This window comes from Sardina pilchardus, chromosome 15, assembly GCF_963854185.1.
Source record: "Sardina pilchardus chromosome 15, fSarPil1.1, whole genome shotgun sequence".
Taxonomy (NCBI): domain Eukaryota; kingdom Metazoa; phylum Chordata; class Actinopteri; order Clupeiformes; family Clupeidae; genus Sardina; species Sardina pilchardus.
Window position 1 is genome coordinate 18461614 of NC_085008.1, and position 16232 is coordinate 18477845.

A 16232-nucleotide genomic window follows, 5' to 3' on the forward strand; every position below is an offset into this window, starting at 1 on the left:
GAGAGTGGCATGAGGTGGCGGTGGGGTGTGGAGGATGGCTGGCTGGCTATATATAGACAGCTGTATCACAGCCCTGCCCCTCTCACGAGCATGGGGTGAGGGTAGGAGGTGGGGGTGGGGGAGGGGGAGGGGCCTCTGCAGTGATGAGCGGTGGTGGTGGTGGTGGTGCGTCAGGATCCCCACGTCAACCGGGCCTGTGAGCGAGCATGACGAGAGAGCTGGGGTGTGGTGCAGGGACTGCGTTCGTTTATGTGTGTATATGACTAGGTGCATTTGCATGCGAGGATGTGTGTGCGTATGTGTTGCTCGTGTGCATGTGAGCATAGAGTGTCCTGGTTTGTGTTGTTTGTGGGTGTATACAAAGTACAGTTTCTAAATGTGTGCGTGTGTGTTTTGTGTGTGTGTGTGTGGCTGGGGTGTTTGAACAACAGAGTCGAAGAGGGAGAGCAGAGGGGGATAAAAAAAAAACTGCATCTCTGGGAGGACATCTCCTTTTTCTAGTCCAGTGATCAAATGGACACCGTGGAGAGTTTGGACAGGTCATTCATCCTTCCATCCTTTTCATCTGAGGGAGCTTAGCGGGATCAAAGACGGCCCATCCCGACTGGGGATGCGGTTCGGAGCAGTTGCAGCGGCGGGCATGCCGAGCATGGCTGCCCCCAACACTCAATCCGACCCCGAGCGCTTATCACAACCTATTCATCAGCCCTCTCGTGTTAGCGAGCCACACATCCCAACAGGCCCTGCAGGCTACAGTACAGCACAGCACAGTACAGTACAGTACGCACTCAAGACAAGGGATGGCTCTGTGGGCGCACATATTCACAAGACGCAAAGTGGCTGTGGCGACGGTGGTGTTCTTTTTTTTTTTTAACATCCCATCCCAACACAATTTCCATGATTAGAGAGAGAGGAGAAGTGGGCTGACGTCAGTGCCTGAGAGAGACGCATGGCTCATTAAAAATGCATGGCTGTGCGCTGGGGATGGGAGCTCAAGTCACCGGGGCTGGATGGCTGCAGTCTGGCAGGCCTTTTTGAAAATCACTTCACAACTGCAACTGCAGCAACAAAAGCGAAAGCAACAGCAGCAGAGGCAGCAGCATTTGATACCCCTGAGCTTCCACCTACAGTACGTGAGAACAGAGAGGGTGTACATGCCTCCCTTACACCCACACGCCTCAACACAGACCGAGAGAGAAAGAGAAAGAAGAGAGAAAGAGAAAGAAGAGAGAGGGAGAGAGAAGGGAAAAAAAGAGACAGAAAGAAAGAAAAAAACAGAGAAAGAGAGAGCACATGCGAGATGGCAAAAGTGCGAAACAACGTGCGAATGTGTGTGTGCGTGGGCAGGAGGAGAATGTGTGTGTTTAAGAGTGTTTGGGTGTATGTGTGCGCATGCGTGTGCATGTGTGTGAGAACCTGGGAGTGTGTACAGTACGTCTGTGTGAGACAGAACATTGAGGGGGTGGGGGGCAGTTGGGCGGCCACATCAAAGCGCCCGAGAACTGCGCCCCCGTGCCTCACAGCGAGCTCAGGGCCCTGTCTCAGGAACTCGCACCGGATGGAGGAGGTGGGAGGAAGAGGAGGGGGGCTGGGGCTTCCTCATCACCATGGAAGGAAACGCAAGTATAAGTGAGTGAGTGTGTGTGTGTGTGTGTGTGGGGGAGTGTGTGTGTGTCATGAGATAGTCAATGAGGTGGTAAAAGTCTCTTACCTGAATTTCCCAACTGTTTATAAAATCTATATTCCAAGTGAAGCTGTGGCGCTCTGGACTTAATGGGCTCCTGGAAGGGAAGAGAAATGGCAAGTGTCAGATGTATTACACATGTCTGTAACTTTATCTACTGTTATGAGGAGGAGGGGTTGTTCATGTCACATATTAATCTAATTTATCACATCAATGTTTCCATACACAAAACTAAAAATAGTACAACAACATACAGATATTTATATATACCTTTTCATAAATTACTAAAGATACTTAAAATAATAATCCACACTGAGTGAGGTGACTATATAGCTAACAAGAACTATTTAGTAAGTCTTTTAATATTCAAAATAAAAAATATGCAGGTGGCTCTTCAGCGTGTGCTGGACTAGAGACGAGAGACGATAAGCCTGTGGTGTCATGCTTGCCCGATGAGGATGACATAACATTCTCCAAACTCAGACCCCATGTTGGGCTAAGAACATAAATCTTAATCAGCATCGGCTTAACTCAACCTCGCGCCGCCCGCCTAGCCAAATGATGGCAGCCATTATGGGTTTGCATGAAAAACATGACAACGTCAGCGCTAACAGCAGTGCAGATCCAGCACTTACAAGGGATTTTAGACTGTGTGAATGTGTCTTTTACCAAAAACTGGTATTCCACTGATCGCGACCTGCCTTACAGGCTCTTGACTCCAATAATATTTCAGAAAGTCACTGTTATCAAGTTATTAAACCACTGCATTAGTGTGTATTAAGCCAACACAAATAATCTCTAATGGCACCACTGTCATTATTTCGGTGGGTAAGAGGGGCAGTTAAAGTGACCTAAATGAAGACGTGTTCTATTGACACAGGGAGGGTGGGTGCGATAAATACGTAACATGGGTACAGTACTGTGCCTGTGCCACATGGGGGCTGGGGGTGCGACTGCTCGGGGAGAGAAGAGAGTGTTCTGTTCTGCTGACTGCTGCATTGAGCTCCACTCTTTGCTTTGTTTTCTGAGAACTCATCAGCGGTCCATCAAAATGAGAGAGAGAGAGAGAGAGAGAGAGCACTAGAGAGGGAAAATTAAAGTGAGAGAATGATAAAGAGAGAATGAAAGAATGAGAGCAAGCAAGCCGGTGCACTTGGGAAAGCGTCCCCGGTGGTTAATGGCCTGTGACGAGAACACACAGGACACCACTTCAGCCAGCTGTGCCAGCATCACCACATGAATGATCAACCAGCTCGACCACGCCCCGGTCCACTCCAGTCCCCCACAGCATTTTTTTCTGCCCCCACCCATTGCTCTCCCCGCCACACACACCCCTCCGTCTCTGGTCTGCCCGCTCAGCTGAAGTGGAAGGCAGGAGCCAGCCGGACCAGGAGACGCAGGTCTCCAGCGCGACCTTGCAGGGAGTGAAAATGGCAGCAGATGCTGACCAGCATCTTCACACATGTGCCCTGGGAACATGGAAAGCCACGCAACAAATATATAAATAAATAATATATAATGCTTAGGATGGTGGGATAAGGAGGGTGGGGGGAGGTTGGGCGGGGGGGGGCAGATGGCAGTGGACCACAGGAAAATACTAAAACGCTTACTGTAGAGCACTCAGGCTTATGGCAGCTTTGTGCGCTTGAGAATCAGCGCAGTATTGGTCACCAGCGTCCGGGTTAATGCTCAGTCACCTCTTTAGTCATCGCAGACAGGTCTGTCATAGGACCGTCTAATGCCACACAAGGCAGCCAATCCACGCTGGTTGGCTTTAAAATAAATAAATAAATAAAGTGGTGAATAAATAAAAGAGGTGGGTGATGTCATGTGTTTTAGCGGTGATGTAATGGCGAGCTTCTGAGGGAAACAAAATCCTCCTGCTCTTTTCAGGAAGTGAGCAGAGAGACAGAGACAGAGTGAGAGAGAGAGAGAGAGAGAGAGAGAGAGAGAGAGAGAGAGAGAGAGAGAGAGAGAGAGAGAGCGCTGCAGCATACTATTCACACCAGAAGGGTCCAACCAAATGTCAGACAAAAATAAATCGCCACACACTCAAACCTGATCTTTCATTGGTCACGAACGGCCGATGGCATGACATTTCATAATGAGCTGCTTTAATTCACGAGAAGCTCCAAACCTGGAGCGGCGACAGAAGGAGGGCGACAAAGTATTAGGCTCTCCCTTACGCAACAGGGCCACACACCCACACACACACACACACACACCCACACACACACACACGTACACACACACACAATAATAATAACAGACCAGATTATTTTCCATGGTATTGTGAGCAATCAGTCTCAAAGTTCAGGGAAGCCCTGACCTTTGTCTGAGGGCGGGTGCCGTGGTGCTCAGGCTTTTTTTCCAGGAAACTCCGGGACTGTCTGAGCCAGCTGACCCGGGCGGCACCAAGTGCTCTTCAACGTTCCAACCTGCTGCTCGGACTCAGCTCTGCTCTGCTCTCCAGTTCAGCTGCCGCCACTAGAGCCGGCCTCACATCTCATCTCGACTCGACACGACGCCACGCGACACGACACGACTCTAAACGGACACGCCTGTTAAAAGCTGAAGTCCTGGCTACAATCACTTTACCTTGAATTTCCCCTTGGGGATCAATAAAGTATCTATCTATCTATCTATCAGCCTTCCCGTTTCCACTAGACTCAAAAACCCTCCGCAATACTAGTGCCGCCATTGCAACCAGCTTGCACAAGTAGACTGGAAACTATAGCTCTTGAGATAGCGGCGCTACAGACAACCACCTTACTCTCAACTCGACTCTCAAAACCCTCAAATGAGTTGGTAACTTGGTCCAACCACAACTACCAGTTTAGTCTCAACTTGACTCATAACCCTCAAATGAGTTGGTAACTTGGTACAACCAGTTTACAGACTTAACTAGAATAAAAACTGTTGAACACTACAACCAGGTCACTGTCACAACTAGACCTGAAAACACTGCTCGCAAGATGGTGTCACTATGTTAACCAGACTTCAGTCTCAACTAAAAAAAAAAAAATCATCTCAGTGCGAAACATGCAATGTACACACTCACAACACCTGACTGTCACTGTCTGTGAAGGGGTAGTTCGAGTCATTCTGGGATTCCTGAGAAAAACCTCAATCTCAGAGGAAACCAAATTTCATCTAGGCTTCTCAAAAGAAAAACAGTTCTGCCTTTGTATGCCTTTGCATATCTGCATTGCTATAGTCAATGTAGGTTAAACTGAACATCTTTAGCTCTTTTTAGATAGCTTGTTGGGTTGACTATGAAGCAAAAAACCCATTCTCTTTCGCTTTGCATCTCTCTGTTGCGCTACCTGTCAGAATCTCTGTGTGATGATAATGGATCGCTTCAGCAAGGGTTCCTCAATTGTGTGATCCCTGATGCATCACCCTTGTTGTTACATAACATTCATTTCACAAGTACCTCATGGCCCGGCACAAAAACAAATTGCCTTTGAAGAGCAGCCGCTAGGATTTGGGACTGCATGAAATTTGCGTATCATAAAAAAAGAAAAAACGACACTGTATATCAGCATCAACCCAATCATTGTGATTACCATCTCAGCATGTTTTAACCCTTCAGCTAGTCTCTCTCTCTCTCTCTCTCTCTCTCTCTCTCTCAGCAAATCCAAGTCCAGTGATCAAGCGGAATCTCAACATGGATTACAGCCACAGCTGATCCGATCCTAAATCTGATCACTCTCACCACCACAACCAACGACAGCGATCAGGCCGGAGCCTGCCAAAGCCAACGGCTTGCTGCTGGGTGCGTCTGACAGCACAGTAACAGATACATGCCAATAGCCTCCCCCCATACAATCCCTGCGGTTGCTAACTGAGAACAATGGGCAAAGTACAGCTTGGCTCAATAACCATCATGATCTGGCATTAACAACAGTAGATAAGCGATGTGATTAGTGTGTGTGAATTGGTGTTCGCCTGTGTACTGAGTGCACACATGCATGTGCAAGCGTGCCTGAATGTTCGTGAGTGTGTGTGTGTGTGTGTGTGTGTGTGTGTGTGGCCTGTAATTGGGCGTAGGTATGCTAGTGCCAGTGTTGGGTGAACTTTGCCAACTTCGCCCTTCTGGGAGAGCCCAGGCTCAGTGTGAGCCAAGAGGTGACACAAATAGAGGAGAGGTGGCACAAAAACTCATTTTCTGCACGTCATGTGGAGCCAAGACGGCAGCAGATTCCATGATCTGGGGAGTGATTTTCGTGGGCAGACGTAATGCTGTAGCGCAAGGGCAGGGCTTGGGTTCGGGGGGGGGGGGGGGGGGGGGTCAGTTGATGGGGAGATGGATAGGCAGCTTTTATGGACAGAGGTGTCGAGGACGCAATCTGAGAAAGCAACAGCTGGCCCGTGTCCAGCCACTCTAGCCTCTCAGCTCGAGTTTCAAGCTGCAGATGGAGGCGGCAGCTGCCTACAAGCAAGATAGAGACAGAGAGAGAGAGAGAGAGAGAGAGAAAGACCTAAGAGAGAGAAGCCCCCTTTTCAAACATGTCTGCCTCAGCTGCCTGGGTACGAGGGGGAGAAAGAACGAGTGAGAGAGTGAGAGAGCGAGAGAGTGCGAGAGAACCCCCACCCCCATCAAACATGTCTGCCTCAGCTGCCCGCCGGGGCCGTGGACAGGGCTGGTACCAATGTCACTGCTGTCTCCTCCCGAGAGATGCAAGGCTGGACAAAGGACAGCTCACACGCCAAGCGCTCACCCCACACCTTACGCATGGCAGGACTCCTCCTGCTGAAAGCCCACCAGCTGACACGACACTCACTCTCCTCTGGACACAGTTAAGCCGAGTGTCTTCACACCAGCCAAACTAGAACTTCACAGGACTGACACTGTAAACAAACAATCCCCTTTAAACTCTCTGGACTTCATAGTGGGACTATTGTTGGAAGTAGTCATGCTGAAGACAGAAACGAATAGCCAGCTCTTCTGCTATGCGAGACAAATGCAGATCTGAAAAATAGACCCCGTCACACACAGTGTCTGATGTGGTAGGTGTGATGTAGTATGGTTTTTACACGGAAGTCTGTGTTGCCCACGTCACATCTAGCATCAACTTATTACTCAACGGGGGAAACGATTCAAGATATTGCTTAAAATGGGTGAGACAAGGAGTGGTGAAAGAAAAACACTCAAAATGACTGTGCATGTTTTGCTTCTCGTCAGCATAGGGAGGACAAATTTAATCAAGTACCATCAAGACCAAGGATGACTTTGATTGGTCGAGCTGAGCAGCGGCCTCGACAGAGGGAGAAGAGGAGGAGGGGTAGAAACTTGAGAAGAGGGGAACAAATGACCAGCGGAAAAAAAAAAGGTTGTGAGGAAAGGAACCCCAAACCATGTGGGGGATGGGACTCTCCTCACCTTCCTAATGAGGGCTATAAAAGCTGGCATAGAACAAGAGAGCCTGGCAATGCGGAAAGGACTCTGGAGGAGAGAGAGAAGAAAAAAAAACAAAAAAACCCACTCCTATCACTTCCTAGAGGCTGGACTTCGGCCACAGTCCGACAGTCAGCGGCTGTTTGGATGGCCTTCCTGTCGAATCGGGATCCCATCCCAATTGCCAACCCCCCACCCCGCTACTACTGTTCTCCTCCTCACCCCTCCACCAACCCAACCTTCGACGAGTGTGTCAGCTTGCAGCATGTTTCCAGTGCTGCGCTGTGCTCCCTTTCCAACCCCCGACGGGTCTGTGCCACTGTGAGAAAGTGCACAGCTGAGGCGAAGACTGAGACTACTGTGTGGACAAGGCCAGGCAACAAAGACAACCTTTCACCAATCAGTTTCCCTCGCTTGCTCACTTGCCTTTCTCCCCCCTCTCCATTTCTTTCTGTCCTTCTCTCTCTCCCTCTCCCTCGCTCTTTCGCTTCTTACAGAAGCATACACTACTGTCCTCTCCTTCCGCTGAAGGAGGCCTGCGCCTCTCTCTTCAGTTCGCTCACGTGTCTAGCAAGGGTGACACTGCCGTTCACCTTTGTCCCAGGTGCACTAACCACACAAGCAACCCACTGGCACGGTGTTGAAGACTATGAAAAAGCTAAAGGGGAAAAAAAAAGAACATGCCAAACAGGAATGACTGCTGTAAAAGGCCGCGTCAGCGTCAGAAAGGGATGGCGTGGGGTGGGGTGGGGTGAGATGGGGGCGGGGGCGATCGGGTTTTTGTCCCTTCCCCGAGGCCTCTATGTGTGACCACAGAATGACACAACCATGCGGACAGCTGCCTTGGTGTAAAGGCTCGCTATAGGCCAGGACATGACACTGTGTTTATGACTGCTGCCTTGTGTCGTGTGTGTGTCGTGTGTGTGTGTGTGTCCAGAAGCAAGGGAAGGCATGAGCATTTGAGAAATCCAATCAGCGCTTTTCAATAAGCTCAGCATGCTTGTCATTTACCCCTACCACTGTTAATTAACTTCATACCATTTATGCCCTCCATAAAAAAAAGGTGCAGTGTCACTGTGACCGTGTCAGGAATATAACTTGGGATTTCGCCTATTGAAAAAATACTAAAAAAAGCTCAAAACGTTAATCACGATATACTTCACTTAAAAGGAGGCAATGACCACAAAACATTTTGGAAAATGGACTGTGAGAAAAATGTGGCACTTAAATTACAGTGTTAAACTTTACTTTAAAGAAAGAAAGAAAAAAAAGACTGAAGGAAAGAGTAGGCCTTGACTGCATGATGACAGTGACAAATCTCAACATAATCACACATCCACTCAGTTAGCGGTGGGTGGAGAGTAGCTAGGCCTGCCCTAGAGTACAGACATCCTCTACCACACCACTTCTTATGCCGTCCCTCCCCAGTGCTTTATATCTCTTCCCAGAGCACTAAATGTTATCAACTGCAACTGCAACTGCAAGGGTTTTATGAACCCTGTGTATTGTGTACAACAAAACTTCCTCTAAAAAGATTAGCAATGTTAACCTTTCGGACAGCCCTGTGAAAGTACACTAGTTTCAACTTGTCCATGATGAAAATGTTTAACGTGATGATGAGGACAAAGATGACATTTTCGCTGGTAAATGGCAAACCATTTGAAAATGATCACTAATGCAATGTTAACAGTACTGAAGTCGTTACAACAGTGAAGCTAATGAATAATAAGGTTTGAAAATGTAACATTTTCCATTACTTGAGCACCATAAACAGGACTTACATTTCTCACAAAATGGTTTCCACGTTCCATTCTACTCTAGGCCATCACTAGAGGTCAGCTAAACTGTTAGCCATAGGTACCATCATAAGCAATACTGGTTGATGAAACTTACTCTTACATACAGGACACAAGCCCACAACCCAAACAACAATAGCGAAGTCTCGCATCATCTTAGTCAACATCCGCAAACCCACTTCCTCTTGTGGGTGGAAAGAAGTTGCCGGTCAATGCAGCAGCAAAATGTAAGTCAAAAAGAGGTCATAATGTAAATAACTCTTTTTAGTCCGCCATCTTTAGCTGAGTATAAAGGTTTGGTCAACTGACTGGGAAGTTTTATCATGGATGGACACTTTCATGATACTCCCTTAATCGTGTATGACTAAATGTAAACACCATGTATGTTACTGACAGCTAAAAACACCATGTGAGAAAATGTTTTAAGCTTATGTTTGTTCACGTTGTAATCTTTTTTTTATAATAATGAGCACTTTACATTCAGATAAAAAAAGATGCTCCATGGTTAAAATAAAGGTCTCAGGGTCTCTCCTAGATCCGTAGGCTAGTCAGCTACCTAAACGGTCAATGATGCGTTCTGTCAGAACACTTACAAAGAGACGGGCATATCTACCTCCAAATGATCTGTGTACACAACCAAAAGAAGGGATGGGCTGGCCTTGACAATGGCTTTACTAAGGTACGTAGTTAGTAATTACAGCTATTTACATAGATGAGTAGACGGTTGTGAAGAAGCAGAGAAAAGGACTTTAGATCTACATTCTTCAGTGCAGATTTGCATAGTGTAGAGATTTTTTAAAGCCCTGCGATTGAGTGATCTCGATCACTCGGAGCTGATAGACAACAAAACTACTGTACTGTTGAGACCCAAATTCAAATGTTCACATCTGCAGTAGATGAGTGCAGATGTTTTGGAATATACCTCCACATCCGAGTGGATAAGGTGAAGTTGACAGACATGTCTATTGTATAACCTTGCCTAGAGTTTCTTAAAGGATAGTATTCAAGGCTGATAGACAGGAAATTATCTGTGCATGAAAAGATCAAATACATTCAAAGACAACATAGAGAATAGCCTTTTTTGACATCGTACATGGCCGAGCTCAAGCCTGAATTCAGGCACCACGCCTGAACTCTATCAGGCCTGAGTATTGGATCAATCTATCCATCAATCTATCTTTAAAAAAAAAAAAAAGATTACAGTGGAAGCTTTGTCTTGCTTTAAGACACCATATATTGTGTGATTGAATGCCTTGGCCTACCCAATTAAATATTCTGCAAATAGAATCTACAGCATCTAAGCTCATGCACACAAAATAACACACTGCAGTATAACAACCATTACAGTTTTCCACAACTGCTGAAACACTAAACTCCATTCTCTGAACCAAATCCACAGTTGCCTTAGCAAATTTCTTGAATCGATCACCCTTTTTGTAAACCCCAGTTTTCACATGTAAAACACAATTTGCAGATGTCATAGACTCATTTTACAAAACCCTACATTATTTTGCATTGTGATGCACTTGTAATGCATAATGTTAACCACAAGTAGCAAAAGGTAAACACAAATAGAGCACAGATGTCATATGTTAAACACAACTACTCAAAACTGATCACACTTGTTTCAAATGATGCGACCCAACCGATATAAGCTAGCTCAGAGTGGTAACAGGTTGCTGAACAGGACAGGTTCATATCAACAATGGACAAACTATCAGTGAGGCATTCAGAGTATATTCTAGGATGTAGACTGCAATGTACTTCCCATTTAAAGTACTGAAATGCCTTTTCCCCATATAGTTTTTCACAATTGCTAAAACACGTTTTTTTTTTTTTATCTTCCCCCCTTATGAAATCTTATTGGTTTGGTTTGTTTTTTAGATGCAAATGCATTCACTGTATATTGTAAACATAGCTGGAGATACATGAGTTGCCCTGAAGACTGTGTTATCCATTGTCTGATGTACAGTAGTGTCTAATGACTGCTCAGTAGTCTTTTCATTTTGACTGCTTTGTGAGATGATCTGACAACATTGCTTGGTTTTGAGTACAGGTACAACAGTTTTGAGGTGATTATTCAGTTTTACAGAGGTTGGCAAAGGTTTTGGCAATGTAGTTTGGGATTTGTGTTTATAGTTTGGAAAATCTGTAAAAACAGCCTGTGTGGTATCCATACTCACCAATTTGATGGCCACATATTCATTGGTGTAGAGGTTCTTCCCCAGTCGCAGCTCGCCGAAGTTGCCGCAGCCGATCTTCTTCCCCACGCGAAAGTTGGGGCCAACCATGAGAACCCCCGAATTGGTCCCTGTGCTCCGGCCGCCATGTCCAGGCCTGCCAGCCGCCTTTGACATCCTTTTCCCTTCCTCTGCCTCCGCCTTCCCTCCCCTCTTATCAAAATCCATAAGCTTGTGATACCCTGGCCTCTCCACGGTTACACCCCTGCCATGCAAATCAGAAAGGCGTCGAAACAACTACCAGGGAAAGTGTAAGGGAGGGAGGCCACACAACAACAGAGGGAAGGGGGGATATTTTCTTTTGTTGTATATAGGAATAGATGTATATACACACACACACAATAAGTGTATGTACGAAGGTTTGTTTCTTGTGAGTTGACGTCAATCCAGGATGTGTCGAGTCGTGGTTTGTGGTCTTGAATGGAGGACTCCACTCTTGGTTTTTTTGACGAAGGAGGGTCCAACCCGAGTTTCAGAGTCGCATGTCGATGCCTGAAGATGGCAGGCGGTGCTGGCATGCACACTCACACAAGCATACACACACTCACATAGGTGCACGTGCGCGCGCACACACACACACACTCTCGCTCATGCACAGAGCTCTCAGCTACTGGATCCACAACGCCGACTGGCTACTTCCTCTTGAGCCCCTCATTGCTACTTCCAAGTCATTCTTTGGTAACATTCTTAGGCATTCTTTCCTAACAGCAAACGGTGATTCGGAGTGGGGAGCAAAAGGGCCTTGTTCCAGTGGATATCTGGGGAGATGAGAACAAAGACATCAGTTCACATCACTGCAGTGTGCAATTGTTCCTCATTCAAAGACCACTATGGTGAGAGATTCTATGTAATACATGTCATCTGATGCTTCAAGAGCATAACGGATACGAGATTACAGTACAGCACAAGCACAATAAAGCTAGAAAATGACACTTGGGTAGAGACACTAGTTTCACTGGCATTATGGAACAGGTCCAAACTCAAGGATCAATGCAAACTAGCAAACCAAATCAAACACAGGATGGGTAGCTAAGAAAGAATCACACAAACAGGAAGTGTATTCACGGACAGTCCGATCCTAGAACAACCGCCAGGAAAATTGGATTTTATGTGAAAACAAGTGTTCTCAGTGGACTCTGAGGCTACTCCAATCAGAACCAACTACAGACAAACAGCCTGTAAGGGCTTCAAAGCCAGGAAGGCAGAGACCAGGCTGCAAAGTACACACTTAAAAGGTGCATATATTGGTTTTTCGTGAGAGATGAGACTTGACAGCCCCAGTGTAGTAAATGCAATAGACATGAGGGCTGTTAAAGGATAGATGTCTTTTTTTTCCACCTTCCCTTGTGGCTGGTGATGTTGCTGATACCAGAACAAGGAGCCAAGTAATGCAAGCCCTATTGGCAGGCGGCTCTACTTTGTTCAGGAAATACATTTAAGCTGATCAATGTGTGCCAAAATGCAACTCCATGACAGCCTGAGAATTGGATGCTGGATCTACTGAGAGGAGGCCATCCACTCAAGAGAGTACAGTACACAACGAGGGGGGGGGGGGGTGGACGCACGCATTAGACACCATTTCCCTTACTTTACAAATAATATTCTCCAAACCCTGCACTAAAATCCTTTCTCAAATAACACTAAGATTGGAAAAAACACTCTGAAAGTGTTGCAAAGAAAAAATGCAAAACAAAGAAAGTGAGTGTCTTACACACACAGTAAGTCAATCAATATTTCACCATAAGGTCGGGAGCAAAACAATAAAATATTTAAGCCATCATTTAGGCAATGTCTTTAGGACCAGATTTACCAAGTGGTGCTGATATGGTGAGTAAAGGACCTGCATAAAGGACCATATACATTACAAGAGGTGTCATCTGGGTAGCATGTGCATAGGTGAGAGGGACAAGATAGAGAGCAATGTTATGTCTAAACCTGACAGTGAAAAAGAAGCAAGAGCATGCTCGATTGGGCTGTATGCAGTCAATCATTAAACCATTTGACATTAATGACCGCTCCTCTCCAAGTTATTTCAATGGCTTGGGCATACATGGCTAATCATTAAAGTGATTGATACTGTTGCACCTCATTCAGCATAACACCAAATATCTATGAGCTTTCGCTGTCATTAACATATGCAGCCAACCATGGTCAACCTATTTGACCAATCTAATCACTCTAAAGCCAGAAAATGCAGTTAAGAAGACACTAAACATATGTATCCAAGCACAACACTCACTGTTAAGAGCTGTTATCAGAATGTAATCTGAAAAACAAAAATGTTTTCTAAGCACCATACTATTTTCCTGACAAGACAATTCACCATATCAAACAGAAACTGTATTAGGGCCTACAGTGCACCTTGGTACTCACACAGAATGGCTGCTAGAAAGTCTTTGCCTAAAACGGGCTACAATCATCCCTGCTTCCCGGAGTGCTTGAGCAGCTCCAGTTATTTGATCTGATAACACTAATAACATACAGACTGAACACAATAGTTTGTTCTTTGACATTCTGACAGACAGATGTGAAATTGTGTCAGACTTATGTGAAATAATTGGCCAGAAACCATGCTATTGCTCTGACAAATATTGTACAGGCACTCGTGTCGATTCGATGAATATCTAAACAGTTGCACACATGGACCATCAGGGGACGATTTTACTTTCCGTAGGTATAACTTAAAATTGACACTCTGACATTAGGTTAACTGTTGGCTGGTACAAGGAAGATCCGGTTGTGCTGGGGGTGGGGTATCCTTTCGCGACTACCAAGCCTAATTAATTTATGATCGAGCATAATATTTAACTTGGAGGCATCATGAAGCAATCTTTCCATAGTGTGTATTTTATGACAAGGCTGCGAACAACTATCTGTACAGATAGTATCAAACATTACCCTGCTGTCATGAAGCCTTTCTCGTTGCTTGGGCCCAAGCTAGTAACACCAACGTTCATAAAAACAAAGCCAGCTGGTTTCAGAAAAGGAAAGAATCCGCTAACATTAGCAAGGGCCGAATTGGGTAATATACACCAAACAGGAGTCTATCCCCTCATACAGTCCGTTTTTATAGCTGTATATGTTTACTCAAACACTATTACTAGTTTACCAGATGAGACATTTCATAGTCGATAACGGCATTTAACAGGCCCGACGTTTAGTTTAGTAATGTTAGCTAACGATTAGCTTGGTACCTGGCTAAAAGTCGAAACTAGCCAAATGGGCTTAGCTACCGTGCAGCACACCAAGACGTTAGCAACCAACGTCTGTAGTTAGGACGGCCAAGTAGAGATCGTTAAAACATTATTTTCCAAAGGTCGATGACTGTCAGAATAGACATGTAATACCAATGAAAGCGTACGTTGTTGCACAACTGTTCACTCACTGAGAATAAAAATGTAAAAAAAAAAAACCTGACCAAGCTTGCCCTGTCCGCTCAAAGTAGGCTAGTTTACCTAGCAATTGTCAGGGTGTAGCCCAGAGGTTGGGCCTGGCTAAATAGCTTTTTCCACCATTATGACTATTTTCCTTCTTGGCTAATTAACGTTTATAATTACTTATTGCCTTAGCAAGATTCTATTGAAACCGAACAATATTACTGAAGCGTGCTGCCCAGTCTGTATAGGCAATATCAGTTCGTGTAACATTTATTTATTTAGTCTGAGAAGGAATGTCTTCATGTTTTCCAAAAGAAGGGTCAAAAGCTAACATTAACGTTATCAAATGTTAGGTCCTATTTAGCAACCTAGATCGCAAGAGTAAAGACCTACCAACTTCATACACAACAACATCCGCCCATGTCAATTTATCTGCCATTACAACAGGTCAACATTACTGTATTTTAACGTTAACAATAGTCAATACATCTGCAACTCATACAGTCGACTATGTGCAACTGCGAAGTGGAAGGCCATAGCAGCGAGGAAGTTGATTGGAGAAAAATAGCTACGCTAATGCTAGCTAAATAAAAGTAATAGCGTTACTACAAGCTTACTAAATGAGTAAACTTGATATCCGTGGGAATGCCTACTTACCCCCTATGTTATTGGTGTAGCACACACAGATAATATCATACGGTTACCTGACATCCTTAAGAATAAGTTAAGACTCTACTTCTAAATAAAATATTCATGGGGTTCGCTAGCTTAGCTGGCTAATTTCCACGTTAATTATAGGGTGGCCTTGTTCTTCGTCGGAGTAGGCCCAATTAGCTACTATGCGTCAAAACACCAAAATGATGGTAGAGCGTTTGTCTTTCTTGGTCTTTCTGTTTCACAGTGTATTATTAGTCAACCAAGTCACTACGTGAACAACTCAAGGTCTAATCCTCAAATACCGAAACCTGGTCCGCCTAACGTTAGCTATCTATCGATACCAAGCTAACGTAACAGTTGCTACTTATGATACAAGCGGTAGCTAGCACTAACATTATAATTCTGTAGCTGGTTGGTTAGCTAGCTATCTACAACGTTAATTTGTGGCTCAGGCGATTGAATTACCTTATAAATGTATATACTCGAATTAACATCCACCACAAATGAAAAATATACTACCTGTTGTATTATATTAAGATGCAAGCTTCGACATATTCCCTTGTTTATAAATATAAACGCGATTTCATATCCTTCTCCCTCGCTGGGTTTTGCTGTTGTCTCTTTAAGCTTCTCCAGTCGGTAAGCAAAAATCCAGCGTCACCCGACACTCCCATCGCTGTCTCTACGCTGTCAAACTAACGTATCTTGTTTTGAGAATATACTCCCATTCCGATCATGGGAACCACTTGCCAAGTTAGATGCAGTTGTGTTCTGCAGAGGCAGTCTGTTGTGATAATTAAATCTTTGAGGAAATTAAAACACATCTTACTGTTTACTTTAGGAATGCTCTTATCTAGCCGGGAAACTGTGTTGGGATGTCGGTCTAACCTATCCAGATGTCTCCTGTCCAGAGAGGGCAAAGCCTTCTTGAAGTTAGTGTTCAACTGTATTTTACATTGTTGTATCTAACTAGATTTCCTTAAGAGATGATTTGTGTTGTAGGATGGATACTTCATCGATTCGTTTCACCGTTTGTGAATTTGACGTTAATCGGTGATGTGTCTATTATCCAATGCC

General features: G+C 45.1%; 1 protein-coding gene across 4 annotated transcripts in view; it reads right to left on the reverse strand.

Annotated features, from left to right (window-relative positions):
• LOC134101792 (casein kinase I) overlaps nt 1-15821 on the reverse strand; it is a 34559-nt gene extending 18738 nt beyond the window's left edge. For all 4 annotated transcript variants that reach the window (XM_062555601.1, XM_062555599.1, XM_062555600.1 and 1 more), the window contains exons 1-3: nt 15675-15821; nt 11065-11879; nt 1712-1781 (exon numbers count right to left, since the gene is read on the reverse strand). In XM_062555601.1, the coding sequence (XP_062411585.1) occupies nt 1712-1781; nt 11065-11289 (295 nt within the window). In that variant the 5' untranslated portion in view covers nt 11290-11879; nt 15675-15821. The remainder of the gene's footprint in view (nt 1-1711; nt 1782-11064; nt 11880-15674) is intronic.
• Between the last annotated feature and the right edge of the window lie 411 nt (nt 15822-16232).